This window comes from Mesoplodon densirostris, chromosome 8, assembly GCF_025265405.1.
Source record: "Mesoplodon densirostris isolate mMesDen1 chromosome 8, mMesDen1 primary haplotype, whole genome shotgun sequence".
NCBI lineage: Eukaryota > Metazoa > Chordata > Mammalia > Artiodactyla > Ziphiidae > Mesoplodon > Mesoplodon densirostris.
The window spans coordinates 111,120,803-111,133,195 of record NC_082668.1 but is presented as its reverse complement, the minus strand read 5'-3'; the positions used below and the strand labels follow the sequence as shown (position 1 = coordinate 111,133,195).

The following is a 12,393-nucleotide window of genomic DNA, read 5'->3' as shown; positions in this document are numbered from 1 at the left end:
TACCTTCCGTGTTCTGCTTCACTTCTCCTAAGCTAACTGGGAAGGCAGATCTTCCCAGTTTTCCAGGGCTACTAGGTTATCCTGCAAGGCAGGTTTTGCTGAAAAGGTAAAACCTGGGCACACTGGCACGAAAGGGCTCAGAGTGGTCAGTCTGCCCAGTCCTTGCCTTGAACAGATAAGAAGACTGAGGCCCAAAGGCAAAGTTCATTACTGATTCAGGTTCACAGTGCTCAGGATCTGACCAAATCCGTCTTCTATAGAAGTTGTTCAGCGCTAGGTTTTGGATAGCCTCCCATTTTTCTAGATGGGGATTAGTTTGACTGCCCTCCTAGACAGCGAGCTCGCTAAGAGGTCATTGGTGCCAGACTGTTAGCAGTGGAATCTGAACGGCCCCTCTGCTTTAGTTTCTCCAGCTGAGGAACAGGGATAGCAACAGTGTGGTGCCAGGGTTGTTATGAAGATTCAATGACTAATACAAATGATGTGCCCAGAGCACACCCAGCACACTGTAATGTTAGCTGCTACTATTATGTGAGGACAGGAAGACTATCTCCTATTACTGACTTAACTCATACCTTCCACCTTGCTAGCACATGTACGGGGTTCAAAAATATTTGATTTAGTGTCTAATACCAAAAGTGACTTGATAGCCATTCTGGATTTATATCCTAAGACATTTAAGTGTTTTGGGAAATTGATATCAAGATGTTTTGCCTTTAATCTCTTCCAGATTGTTATAGAAAGATGGATCCATGACTTGGCAAACTTCAAGCCAGGGACTGTGTAGCATGAAAAGTAGGACAGCTGCAGGGATTCCACCCCAGGAGTTTGCCATCTAATCCAGAAGGAATGGAGTCACAGAATAGTGTAAAGAAAGCTGATGTGTCCAAATGCAACACAGGCATCTTTAGAAAGAATTTTTAAAAAAATTCCTCTAATTGTCATTCTTGCATCTGCCCTTTTCAAACATTCTGACAATAATTGAAGCCACCAGTCCAGGTCAGAATTACAAAGCTTTGTCAGGTTTATAGCAAAGCAGTGAACTAAGTGCTGCATACTGCTAGAGAAGTGACAATTTTAAATGGACAAATTTCATGTGAAATTAAAAAAAAAAATAGGGACTGCCTTGGCTTCAGAGATGCCTTTGAAGGCCAGTCCCGCTTCCACATGGTCCAGAAAGCACTAGGTGGGGCCCTCGCAGCGAGGCCCTTGTAAAGTACAGCTGTAGCCCGAGCACAAAAATCACAATGGGGAGAGCTCTTCAGACCTGGGTGAGGATTCGCTTTCCATGGAAACAGGAACAGGAGTAAAAAGAACTACATTCCTCGCATGACAGAGCTGGTATCACAAATGTTTGTTTTCCTCGCCTGGCTTCTGAGGCAGTCGCCAGTGGGAGGTAAGCATGCTGTGATGCTGACGGAGGACCGCAGGGTCGCCACCTGGGTCAGGACACGGACCACAGGGTCAAAGAGACCCACAGCCCCTCTTCCGTTCCGCCTAGATCACCGGCAATTGTGAACAACGAATTATACCCTCTGTAGTTGTGTCAGAAACCTTCTCTCTCTCACGGAATCCAGTGTTCTAGAGCAGAGGCCCTTTGCCGTGAATGACCCACCCACCGTGTGCTTCAACGTGGCTGCCCTGCCCGTCAGGCCCACTGTCCTCAGGAAGCTTCCCTGACCCTTGCAGCCCACGGCGACCTCTCCCAGCCAGACTCTGATGGTTTAGAACACGGCAGTGTGGATAAACTGATGGCTCGAGTCATGCACTACCATGTGATTGTCCTTTGTCCCCAGATGGACCTGAGCCCTGAGAAGGGGACGGTGACCCCTCCACACGGACTGATGATGTAGGCATCCCATCAGTAGTGCAGGTCAAACGATTACCAACAAGACCCGTGGAGGAAGGAAACCTGCTCACCTCTGTCAGTGTTTTCTTCTTTTCCTCGTATCTGGCTTGTAGGTCGGTACGACTTGCCTGCAGCTGTGAACGAAAGATAAAAGACATCTGTTCTCATTCAATCCTCACAATGGCACAGATATGGGAAGTATCCACATTTCACAGATGAGAAAATGGAAGCTCAGAAAGATTTGAACTAAACAAATATGGACGTTTCTGACTCAATTAGCACCAACTACATGTCAGGTGATATACTAGGTTTTCTGCGTAAATCCTAACAGTGAATCCTTACTAAAGTCCATGGACGAAGACATTATCCTTATTTAACAGATGAGGAAATAAAGACTCAGAGGGGTTAAGTTACTTTACTAAAGTTTCATAGCTGATAACTGATAAGGCCTCGGTTCAAATTCGGGTCTGACTTCTTTGTATGGCTACAATCACTTCAGTTAACAAACCTGCTCGTTCACAGGATACAAACTGCATTGCTGCACTCAAGAATCTAGCATAAAACTTGACTGGATGGCAGACAATGCCAGATAGAAGAAAGGATTCAGGACTTCAACATGAAGAGAAAGAAAATGAACTAGCTTCACTGCTCCAAGTTATACAATCGTAAACTTACATCTCAAAAATGTCATTTCCCTTTTCCTTACAAAAAAGGTGTATCTTGTGCTGTCTATGAACTTTCAGGTATCTGAAAACATTCCATTCAAAGCTCAAAGCATCTGTACATTTCTACTTTTGAAAAGGGGATGTGGTAGAAAACCACAGTTAGACTCATCAGACACTTTGGTTGTTACCTGCATACAAATTAACAATGAGAAATTGTATTTTGTATCTCAACGATGATTTCAAAATAACTCAGCCCATTAAAAAAATTTATTTATTTATTTATTGGCTGTGCCATGTGGCTTGTGAGATCTTAGTTCCCCGACCAGGAATTGAACCCGGGCCCCAGCAGTGAGAGCATGGAGTCCTAACCATTGGACCACCAGGGAATTCCCAACTCAGCCCATCTTTGAACCTGTAAGCAACCTATTAAGAATTATGTCACCTTCAAAAATCATTACTCTTAAACTGTGCTTCTAGTTACCAGTCTCCACAACTGATGAATTTCCAGCCAGGCCTCTCACGAAGCCGCCTCAAGCAGAGGGCAGGAGAGAGGAGGGAAGCAGGGGGCTCTGGCTTCTTGCTTTTCAAAGTGTGCCATCTGTGCAATGGGGACTGTTATTAACCTGTGTCACTAGCAGATGAGAGCATTTCTGGAGAAAGTTTGTTTTTCTCTTGAAATCCTAATGACTTAACTCTTGAAGCTCCAGGAAGAGTTCCTGCTGTTTTTGCACCTGCTTCACCCACCTTCCTGCCCCCCTCCCTCCCCTGCACCCACCCACCCATCTGACAAGGCTCTGCTCAGATGAGGTGTGCAGTGGAAGGCAAAGAGCACGGCACAGTCCTTTCCCTCAAGGAGCCGAACCAGTAAACTGGGGATTAAAGTATGAGAAGAGCTGGGCCAGAGACAGGCCCCGGGGAGGCCAAGGAAAGAGTCGGCTTGCTCATCAAGGAAGGAGTCACTGACAAAGACACACGGGGGCTGGATCCTGACAGGGAAGACACCTCTTCTCTTTAATTAACTAATCACAGATCTGCCCAGCTTTTCTCTAACAGGGGCTGTCCCGATAGCTTAGCTAAGTTTTTGTCTTGCTGGAGTCCTCCATGATTCTCCCATCTCCATCTTCTTCTTCATCATTAACCCCGAGATTTACCCCCCAAACTTCAGCTGCTGGTTAACACTTCCTTTCTGGATTCCTCTTTCTTCAACCTCAGGTTTCTTGTCAGCTGTCTACTAGCTGGCTTCCTGCTCTCTGCCTTTGGCAGCATATTCCCCTATTGGACCATGTTCTTTATTCCTTCTCCTTCTTTTACTCCTCCTTCCATCTCTCTGTTGGGCTAAGGTTCTCTCCGTGGTTCTCAACACCAAGGCCGCAGGAGAATCCTGGTCACTTTCTACCCTCATGGCCTTGTAGGAGAGGTTCTTAGATTTAAAGAGTTTGGATTTTCTCATACACTATTGGTAGAAGTATAAATTAGTAAAACAATTGGTGAATAATTTGAGTTTCTAGAAAAATTGAAAATGCATATTTTTTTGATCCAGCAATTCCACTTCTTCAAATCCATTTTACAGAAATATTTACATATTTGCACAAAGATGACTGTACAAAGATGTTCACGGTAGCATAAGTTTACAACTGGGAAAAAAACCCTGGGGAAAAAACCTCATAAATAGAGGACAGGTGAAATAAACTACAGTACATATATACTGTGTATATATACTACGTTCTTTCATCAGAAAGAATGAGGTAGATCTATATGTTCCAATCTTGGTTCCACTGCTAATAAGCTGTGTGGCCACAGGCAAAACTGCTTCACTTTTGTGTCTCAGGTTCTTCACTTGTAAAATGAGGGTAATAATAGTATCTCCTTCACAAGGATGTTGTGTGAACTGAATGAGTTAATTTTTTAAAAATTAATTTATTTATTTATTTTTGGCTGTGGTGGATCTTCATTGCTGTGCATCTTCGTTGCTGTGCACAGGCTTTCTCTAGTTGCGGCGAGTGGGAGCTACTCTTTGTTGCTGTGCACGGGCTTCTCTTTCGGTGGTTTCTCTTGCTGCGGAGCACGGGCTCTAGGCATGCAGGCTTCAGTAGTTGTGGCCTTAGGGCTCTAGAGCACAGGCTCAGCAGTTGTGGCGCACGGGCTTAGCTGCTCCGCGGCATGTGGGATCTTCCCGGATCAGGGCTTGAACCTGTGTCCCCTGCGTTGGCAGGTGGATTCTTAACCATTGTGCCACCGGGGAAGTCCCTGAATGAGTCAATTTTGAAAAGCACTTTGTAATTACTCTAAAAGAAAGTCTTTATTAGACATTACTATTACTGACAGAGAGATATCTGTGATAAAATAAGTGAAGAACAAACTCAATTTTTTTTTTTTTTTTTTTTTTTGCTGTACGCGGGCCTCTCACTGCTGTGGCCTCTCCCGTTGCGGAGCACAGGCTCCGGACACACAGGCTCCGCGGCCATGGCTCGCGGGCCCAGCCGCTCCGCGGCATGTGGGATCTTCCGGGATCGGGGCACGAACCCGCGTCCCCTGCATCGGCAGGCGGACTCTCAACCACTGCGCCACCAGGGAAGCCCCAAACTCAATTTTTATAACCAGACAACCCCCTCTCCCCAGGTGAATGAGCATATATAAGAGCTTGCAAAGCCTAGGAAACAGTGGGTTGCTCTAGGGAACGGGACTGGGCGAGAGTACAAGGGGATTCCCATTTTTAACTTCATACAGTTCTATATTATTTTGTTTATTTACAGTGAGCTTGTATTATCCCTATAATTTAAATTTAATGAGCTGAAGCATTTAAATTTATAAAGACAGAAAAAAATGATGTATTTGTCTAGAGTACGTCTCCTCATCACTACCTTCAGACCCCTGAGAGCAGAGATCATAACTTGTTCTTCTTTCACCACCACGGCCTAGTTCAGTGCCCAGCACAGCGGTGCTCAGCTAATCTCTGTGAATTAATAAATGCTCTTCTTGCCCTGTGATCTTCTTCTAGAACAGACGTTGGCAAATATTCTCTATAAAGGACCAGACAGTAAATACTTCAGGCTCTGTAGGTCTCAATTCTGCCACTGGAGCTTGAAAGCAGCCACAGAACATATGTAAACAAATGAGTGTGCATGTATTCCAATAAAACTATTTACAAAAACAGGTGGTGGCTGGGCTGCCCTAGGGCCTGTGAGTGTCGACCCCTGTTCTAGAATCTCCTTTGACCATTCTGACATGGAGATCTTAACTCCTTCCCCAGTTTCTCTCTTCTTGAAGAATGGTTTTATTTTACTTGAATAAAATTATGAAAAGAAAACACTAACCTCTTCCAGTTGTTTGGTCTTCTGCAGAATCTGCTTGTTCAAGGAAATGACTTTATGATGATGTAGTTGGGAGGTTCCTAATTTTTCTGGACTTTCTTCAGCTGATAGCTCAGACTGCTGTGGGAAACAGATGGAAGACCCAAAGGATTTAATTAGCCCGCCCCAGTGCATTAAGACAGCCCTGTCCCTGTGCAGTCTGGGCAAAACACTACTGGGCAGCCAGTCACAACCAAGCCAGTGGGGCCCCGGGGTCCAGTGCAAACCCAATTCAGAGAAGAAGATTTTGACCCAATGACCAAAAGCCCTATCAGGAGCGTCTACATTCCTGGCAGAGTGAACAGCGTGCGCAGAAGCACAGGGATATAACTGCGGTTAGGTTGATATCACATAAGCAACAGGGTCTCAACACAGGGTTTCAAATAGAGGAATAACATGGTCATCTTAGTATCTTCATTAAGACCATTCTGCAGTTATCAAGAACAATGAATTGATTCACTTTCATCAAGGTATTATAATTATATGGTTAAAAAGTTTAACCATTCAGAAGCACTTACAATGAAAAGAAACGGTCTCTCTCTCACCTTATTCTCCCCATCCATGGGCCCATTTCTTATTTCTATTCCTCTGGTGTTCAGAGGATAGATTTGAGAGGGGTGAGGGTTGCTGAGAGAGTCCAGGAGGAAGGTCCTGAAATTGTGTCAATGATGAGCAGATGGAGAAGGGCTGGACAGGACGTCAAGACTGTCAGGACGGGAGGAGAGGAAGGGAGAGATTTCTGGTTGGGGTGATGAGGTGAACGCAGCAACGTTACCAAGAAACCATGCAAAGAAGGGGCAGCTTGGTGCAGATACTGAAAACAAACACTTGCCTCAAGACCCCAGAGAGGGAAGTCCGAGGAACAAGAAACAAGAAGTTTGACCCTATTCCAATAGGCATCTTTAAAACACTTCTTGGGTGATCACAGAATAGACAGCTTCATTGACCAGCCAATGAACATCCATTATAACCACATTGCCTTCTTTACTGGAAGTACCCCAATTCCAAGCTAATCACTGATTTTAAGCCCAAGCACAACGTAACTGTATGAATATCTGATTTTCCTTGCATGTTTTAACAGTGATCATGAGCTTCAAAGTTTTGGAAGATTTACCTCTAGTGGAAAGAGACAGAAAAGTGAGAAGGAGAAGAAACTGGACGGTACAGTCATTACTTATCTTGGTTAAGGATTTCCCTGAATAAGTCAGAGGCACTATTAATAGGGGATAAGTTTTTTGCTGCTTAATGACTCTGGAGGTGGGAGTCAACCAGCAGGATATGGCTGCATAAAATGGCAGGAAACATCATTTTCTATCTTGTGAGCTGCTAGGCCATAAAGGAGAACTAGGCATTACAAAATAACTAGCCTTGAAACCTGGGATCTTTGGAAAATGTCAACTAACACACTCCAGCTTATCTGAATTTCTTCAAATTGGAGTTAACTTTTAAAATGCAATTAACTTTGGGCACATCAAGATATTTACAACCTGTAGTCAAGGGAAGGAGAGCTGTTCCTGAAAATTATTTGAGAGCATAAAAAAAGGGGGAAAAGGAAAGAGCACTCCCTCGTGATTTTCAAATCACTTGTCAGAAACATAATTATAATTAACCAATTATATCTCCTCCACTTTGACTACATCACCCTGAACTATGTTATCAATTTGGCCACTTTTGTCTGTTATATATTTAGTAGCTTTCTTCTTATAGTTCATTTCAGATTTGGGTTTTAACATCCAGCTTAGATTCCTTGATACTGATTTCCAAAATGTCACTGGCATATCCTCAGAGCATCCTGCTTTACTAGCAGAATTACATAAACCCTCCATCTCATGCTTTATTGATGTCTGAAATGGAATTAATTCCCTAATCATAGGAACTACCCCACGTGGTATGTCTCTATGTTTGATGTCAGGATTATCTTGAGTGCCCTGACCTCCTCTGGCTGTCTCTCTGGCTTTGGATCAGGTCAAGCTGTGGGCAAGCAGGCTCCAGGGGATCCATGTCTTGGTCACCTCCCAGGGAGACTTCCTCCAGTCTGTGGGGGTGAGGGGTAGGCACATACTCATTCAGTGCTGTCCTGCACCTTTGGCATGAGTTGGATGATGTCTCCAACTCTCAGCATGCCTTCCTGCTGAGAAACTGCTTTTATGGCCCAGGTCCCAACAGAATGAAAACTGCATTTCCCACCCAGCTTCCACACCCTCTTATCAGTGTACCTGGCAACACGCACAGCTTTGTTTAAGACTATGACCTTTGACTTCACTTCCAAGAACCCTTCTTGCAGGAAAACCAGTAGCTAGCTTGCAACCTGGAAAGAGGACTTCTGGGCTAGCTGGCTATTCCTCCCCCCTGCCCCTGCCTCTCTCTCAATTTAAATTTTTAGCCACATGGTCCCTTAAGATCCTTTCAGGGGGTCTCTGAAGTCAAAATCTTTTTCATAATCATACTAGGATATGATTTTTTTTCACTCATTCTCTCATGATTGTACAGTGAAATTTTCCACCTGCTATATGACACGTGACGGTATCACTGCTCTGATGTTAATATGTAATGCGTTTATCATTGTTATTTGTAAATGAATTAATATGTAAGTTTAGGACCTCCTCAGTGATTTTTAAGGGTTCTTATAGGGTCCTGAAACTAAAAATTTTGAGAACCATTACGTTAAGGGGTTGGCTCTCTTGGGAATCTACTCACTGACTGGGGCAGCCTCATTAACCCTGACTCCAGCCAATGCAGTGGGCCCACCCACGAAACTGAGAGGGGAAGCGCTTTCTGATTCCACCCTCACTAGACAGCTGCTTCAACCAACCAGAGAGAAAATACTTGTAGCGCACCGACAGGATGCTCAAGTCTCCATACAAACTTACTATTACATCTCTGTTAGGACAGTGTATGTCCCAAGCAAACATGGGCTTCCAAAATCCTTTCTCTTGCTGCTAGGTAGCAATTCTCACTGCTCTGTGCAGTCCCTTAAACTTGCATCTGCAAAGCATTAATGCACAAGTCAGGTTATTAAGTACCATTTCCACATCTGACATTTCTCCAGTGCAATTAAAATGAATAATATGCACATAAACAGGCCCACAGTACATATAAATTTGTGAATTCCTCCATTTGCCTGAGTCTAGAGAGGGTGCTATGCAAACTGCTTTATTTAACGGGAAGTTATTTTTGTAACAGAAAAAAATCATTTATTCCAGAGCTGAACTGAAGAGAGTTCTTAACCTAGTCAACGGAAAGCTGATTGCTCTATATTTCAAACACACTTTTTATTAAGTAATTGAAATTTTTCATTTCTTTCAAATACCCTCCTCAAAGCCAAAAGAACTAGAGCGATGAAGGCAGAAACAGGTCTTTGAAACAGTATGGCTCATCTGACATTGTGTTCACTGACAGTCACAGTGGGAAGAAAACTAAAGATCACCAAGTTGGATCTTAAAGGATGAAACAAAGTTGGACAGATGGGGAAAGGAGAACGGGCTTTACGGTAAATCCTTGACAGAAAAAAATTAAGTCCCTGGGGTATATTAACTGATTTTTACTTGAAAAGCCCAACATCTCTCAAAGAATGCCAACCATCTATAAATATTCCACTGTGTTTACATTAGAGCAGGGGCTAAAGTGCCAATCTAATTTTGTTCAACAATTTCAGATTAAGAACGTGCTTTCAAAACCACTGGGTGGATTAAGATGACTTCTAGTGCAGATTCAATGTTTTCTAATAATTGACAGATGTTTGCAATTTCTATTCTTAGGGGAACCAGATATAAATGTCACTCCATAATATTAGTCCAGTTCAAAATAGTAAATTCCTAAGAGAAACAAAAAATTGATTACTTTAGCTAAAACTATATACTTTCATAATGAAAGAGACCCAAAAGGTTATCTACATATCAACCTTCCTAATACAGGAATCTTTCCTATGTCATCCCTCTCCCATTCCCCCACTAAAATATGGCTACTAAGCTGTCAATAATAAAAGATCCTTATCTCATGAGGGTGCCACAAGTTCTCCATACTGAACAGATGAACTTCAGTTTCTGGACCTTGACAAACCTTCCCACTGAAAACAAGTAAACAGACAATACAAAATATTTATTTTTTTAATCTTAAAAAAAATCTATGCACTAGCAAGAATGTAAGAAATCCTAAAAGGCCAAAAAGTTAGTAAAGGTGGGAATCCAAGAGGTAGGTGTACCCGTGGAGGTTGGCTTTTTTCTTGAGGGTATTTGCCAAAACCAAGTTGATCTCAGGCTTTGCTTTTTATAATTCAACAACTGCTTTGCATAATCCTTGACACAGATGTAGGAGGAAAAAAAAATCTGCAGTGAGATTGTGTGACAACAGATATGCCCTCGTGCAGTTCTATAATCTAAATTTACACACTACCTGGATGGTCCAAAAAACCTACAAGTCAAGACTGTGTGTACAATGGGCCTGAGCTGGGGTGTGCCCAAATGCGTGTAAGAGCAAAAGAAAATCCTCTCTGGAAGAATAGAGCTTCAACTCCAGGTCCCAAAGAATTTCTACAGATAAATTTCCAAGCAGTATGAACTGACAGTCAAAAATCAAAAGCACACATGAAGTCAAAGCATCATGAGAAAAAGCTGGCAGAAACGAACAGCAGAAATGGACCTGCAGACTCACACACATATACCCACTCCTCCCGGAAGCCACAGAGATAAAGTGTAATCACTCTTGTGTAACGGTCCAACTTTTCTAACAAAGAAGCATCCACAGCTCTGTCTTCTCTCCTTTTCATAATAAGATGTTGGCTCCTTTCACCATCTTGGCTATCCCCTGGACATACCGTAGCTCATAATCCTTTTTGAGCATGTCCAGTGGAATCTGAGTACTGCAGACAGGATGGGATCATTCACTTTCCCTGATCTACACTCTGCTCCCATTAATGAAACCAGATACATAAATGTGCTTTTCAATGTTCTTGACTTCCACTAACGAAGTCCCATGAATTTCAAAGACCCATATTCAGGTAAACTTGCTGAGTCTAATGCACAGCTCTGGGTCCCAAGGTGAGCAATACAGTCTACCTGCCCAGAATGCAGCTAATATTTAGGAGGTGTGAACAAAATCCAAAACCTCCCACTTTTACCCCATGAACTAATGTCAGGCCGGACGGCATCCTCACCAAATCCTGAACTGGTATGACTGATTTTTCTGAAATAAAATAGCTCCCTCTTACCTTCCTTAAAAAAATGAATTTATCTGTTTGGGCTTCACATTTCAGTCTAAGATATTTTTGAATGTTGAGTCTATTCTCCAATCTATTAGCCACCTTTTCTATTCTAGCTTTAAATGACATTTAAATCTGACGAAGCTAATTCCTATGTTTTTATCCAAATTGATAAAGACCCTGAAAGGTACAGGTTATGCTGTGTGACTTGAGACAATCCCACCAGGTCAACAACTCATTAGCTAGTATCATTCTCTTCGCTGTTAGTTTCTGTTACATAACTCAGAATTTAGGAAACCTGGGAGCAGTTTGGAGACACAAACATATTAGCATATTCTCTCCAGATATACAGGGTTCCTTCCTCTCCAAATTCTGATTGTTTTAAATCTCTCTCCCTACCTTCCTTTGTTTCATCAGCTAACCTTTACTGGGGCACAGTGTCAGGCACTGGAAACGTGGAAAAAGACACAGATCTCACTGTCTAGTCAGGTAACACCCGCTCATCCATAAAGGTGCTATATCCGCCACATTCTCCCCAAGCCTTCACTGTGACAGAGCAAGAGAGTTTTGAAAGCTCTTCTCGTTCCTTCTTCTTCCTCCCTTCCTTTTTTCCTTCCTTCAACAAATGGTTATGAAAACCCCATTACGTTAGGCACAGGGCATGTACGATGCTCCCAGCCCTGGTTGACAGCACACATTCTAGTCCTGGGAGACAGGCAGAGACAAATGAAATAGTGCCTTGTGAGCAGTGCTATGAAGGAGACGACACGGAGCTGACCCACACATCAGCGAAAAGCCTTAGGAAGGAGAGGCACCCGCAACTACGGGCGAGCGTTATTATGTGCCAGGCAACAGGAACACAGAGATGAAAGATGAAATCTTGGCCCTCCAGAAGTTTACACATCTGGAATATGACCTAACATCTGTGACCTTAAGTGAAAAAATGGAGCCTAGAAGGAAGGGGCTTAAAAATCCTCCCCGACCTCGCCACCCCACTGAACCCCCGAATCCCAACCTGGGTTTTTCTATCTGCCACAGTAGGAGGGCCCCGAGAGGGCACCTCCTCCCCTGTACTGCACTTCTTCCCCAACCGTACGTGCTCATGCTGCTAGAAGAAAAGTTTTTCGGGTGGGGTCAGGTGATGCGATTAGAATCATTCATACCCAAGCTTATTAGAAATCACACTGGTTCCAGCTCAGCTCAGGACAGATTCTCTAACGAAAGTCAGGGTCTCCTAGTTGCTAAGCACCCCATGACCTTCTGATGCAGGCAAGGTCCCTGTGCTGGACAGCAAAGTTTCCAAAACCTACGGAGAAAAAGAATTTCCTCCAC

The 12,393-nt window shown here is 43.4% G+C and overlaps 1 protein-coding gene across 2 annotated transcripts in view; it reads right to left on the bottom strand.

The window, feature by feature from the left end:
* Positions 1–12,393, bottom strand: part of CCDC93 (coiled-coil domain containing 93) — an 87,892-nt gene that overhangs the window by 23,485 nt on the left and 52,014 nt on the right. The window contains exons 12-13 of one of the 2 annotated variants that reach the window (XM_060107224.1): positions 5,829–5,945; positions 1,921–1,983 (exon numbers count right to left, since the gene is read on the bottom strand). In XM_060107224.1, the coding sequence (XP_059963207.1) occupies positions 1,921–1,983; positions 5,829–5,945 (180 nt within the window). The remainder of the gene's footprint in view (positions 1–1,920; positions 1,984–5,828; positions 5,946–12,393) is intronic. The other variant, XM_060107225.1, reaches the window with a different exon arrangement.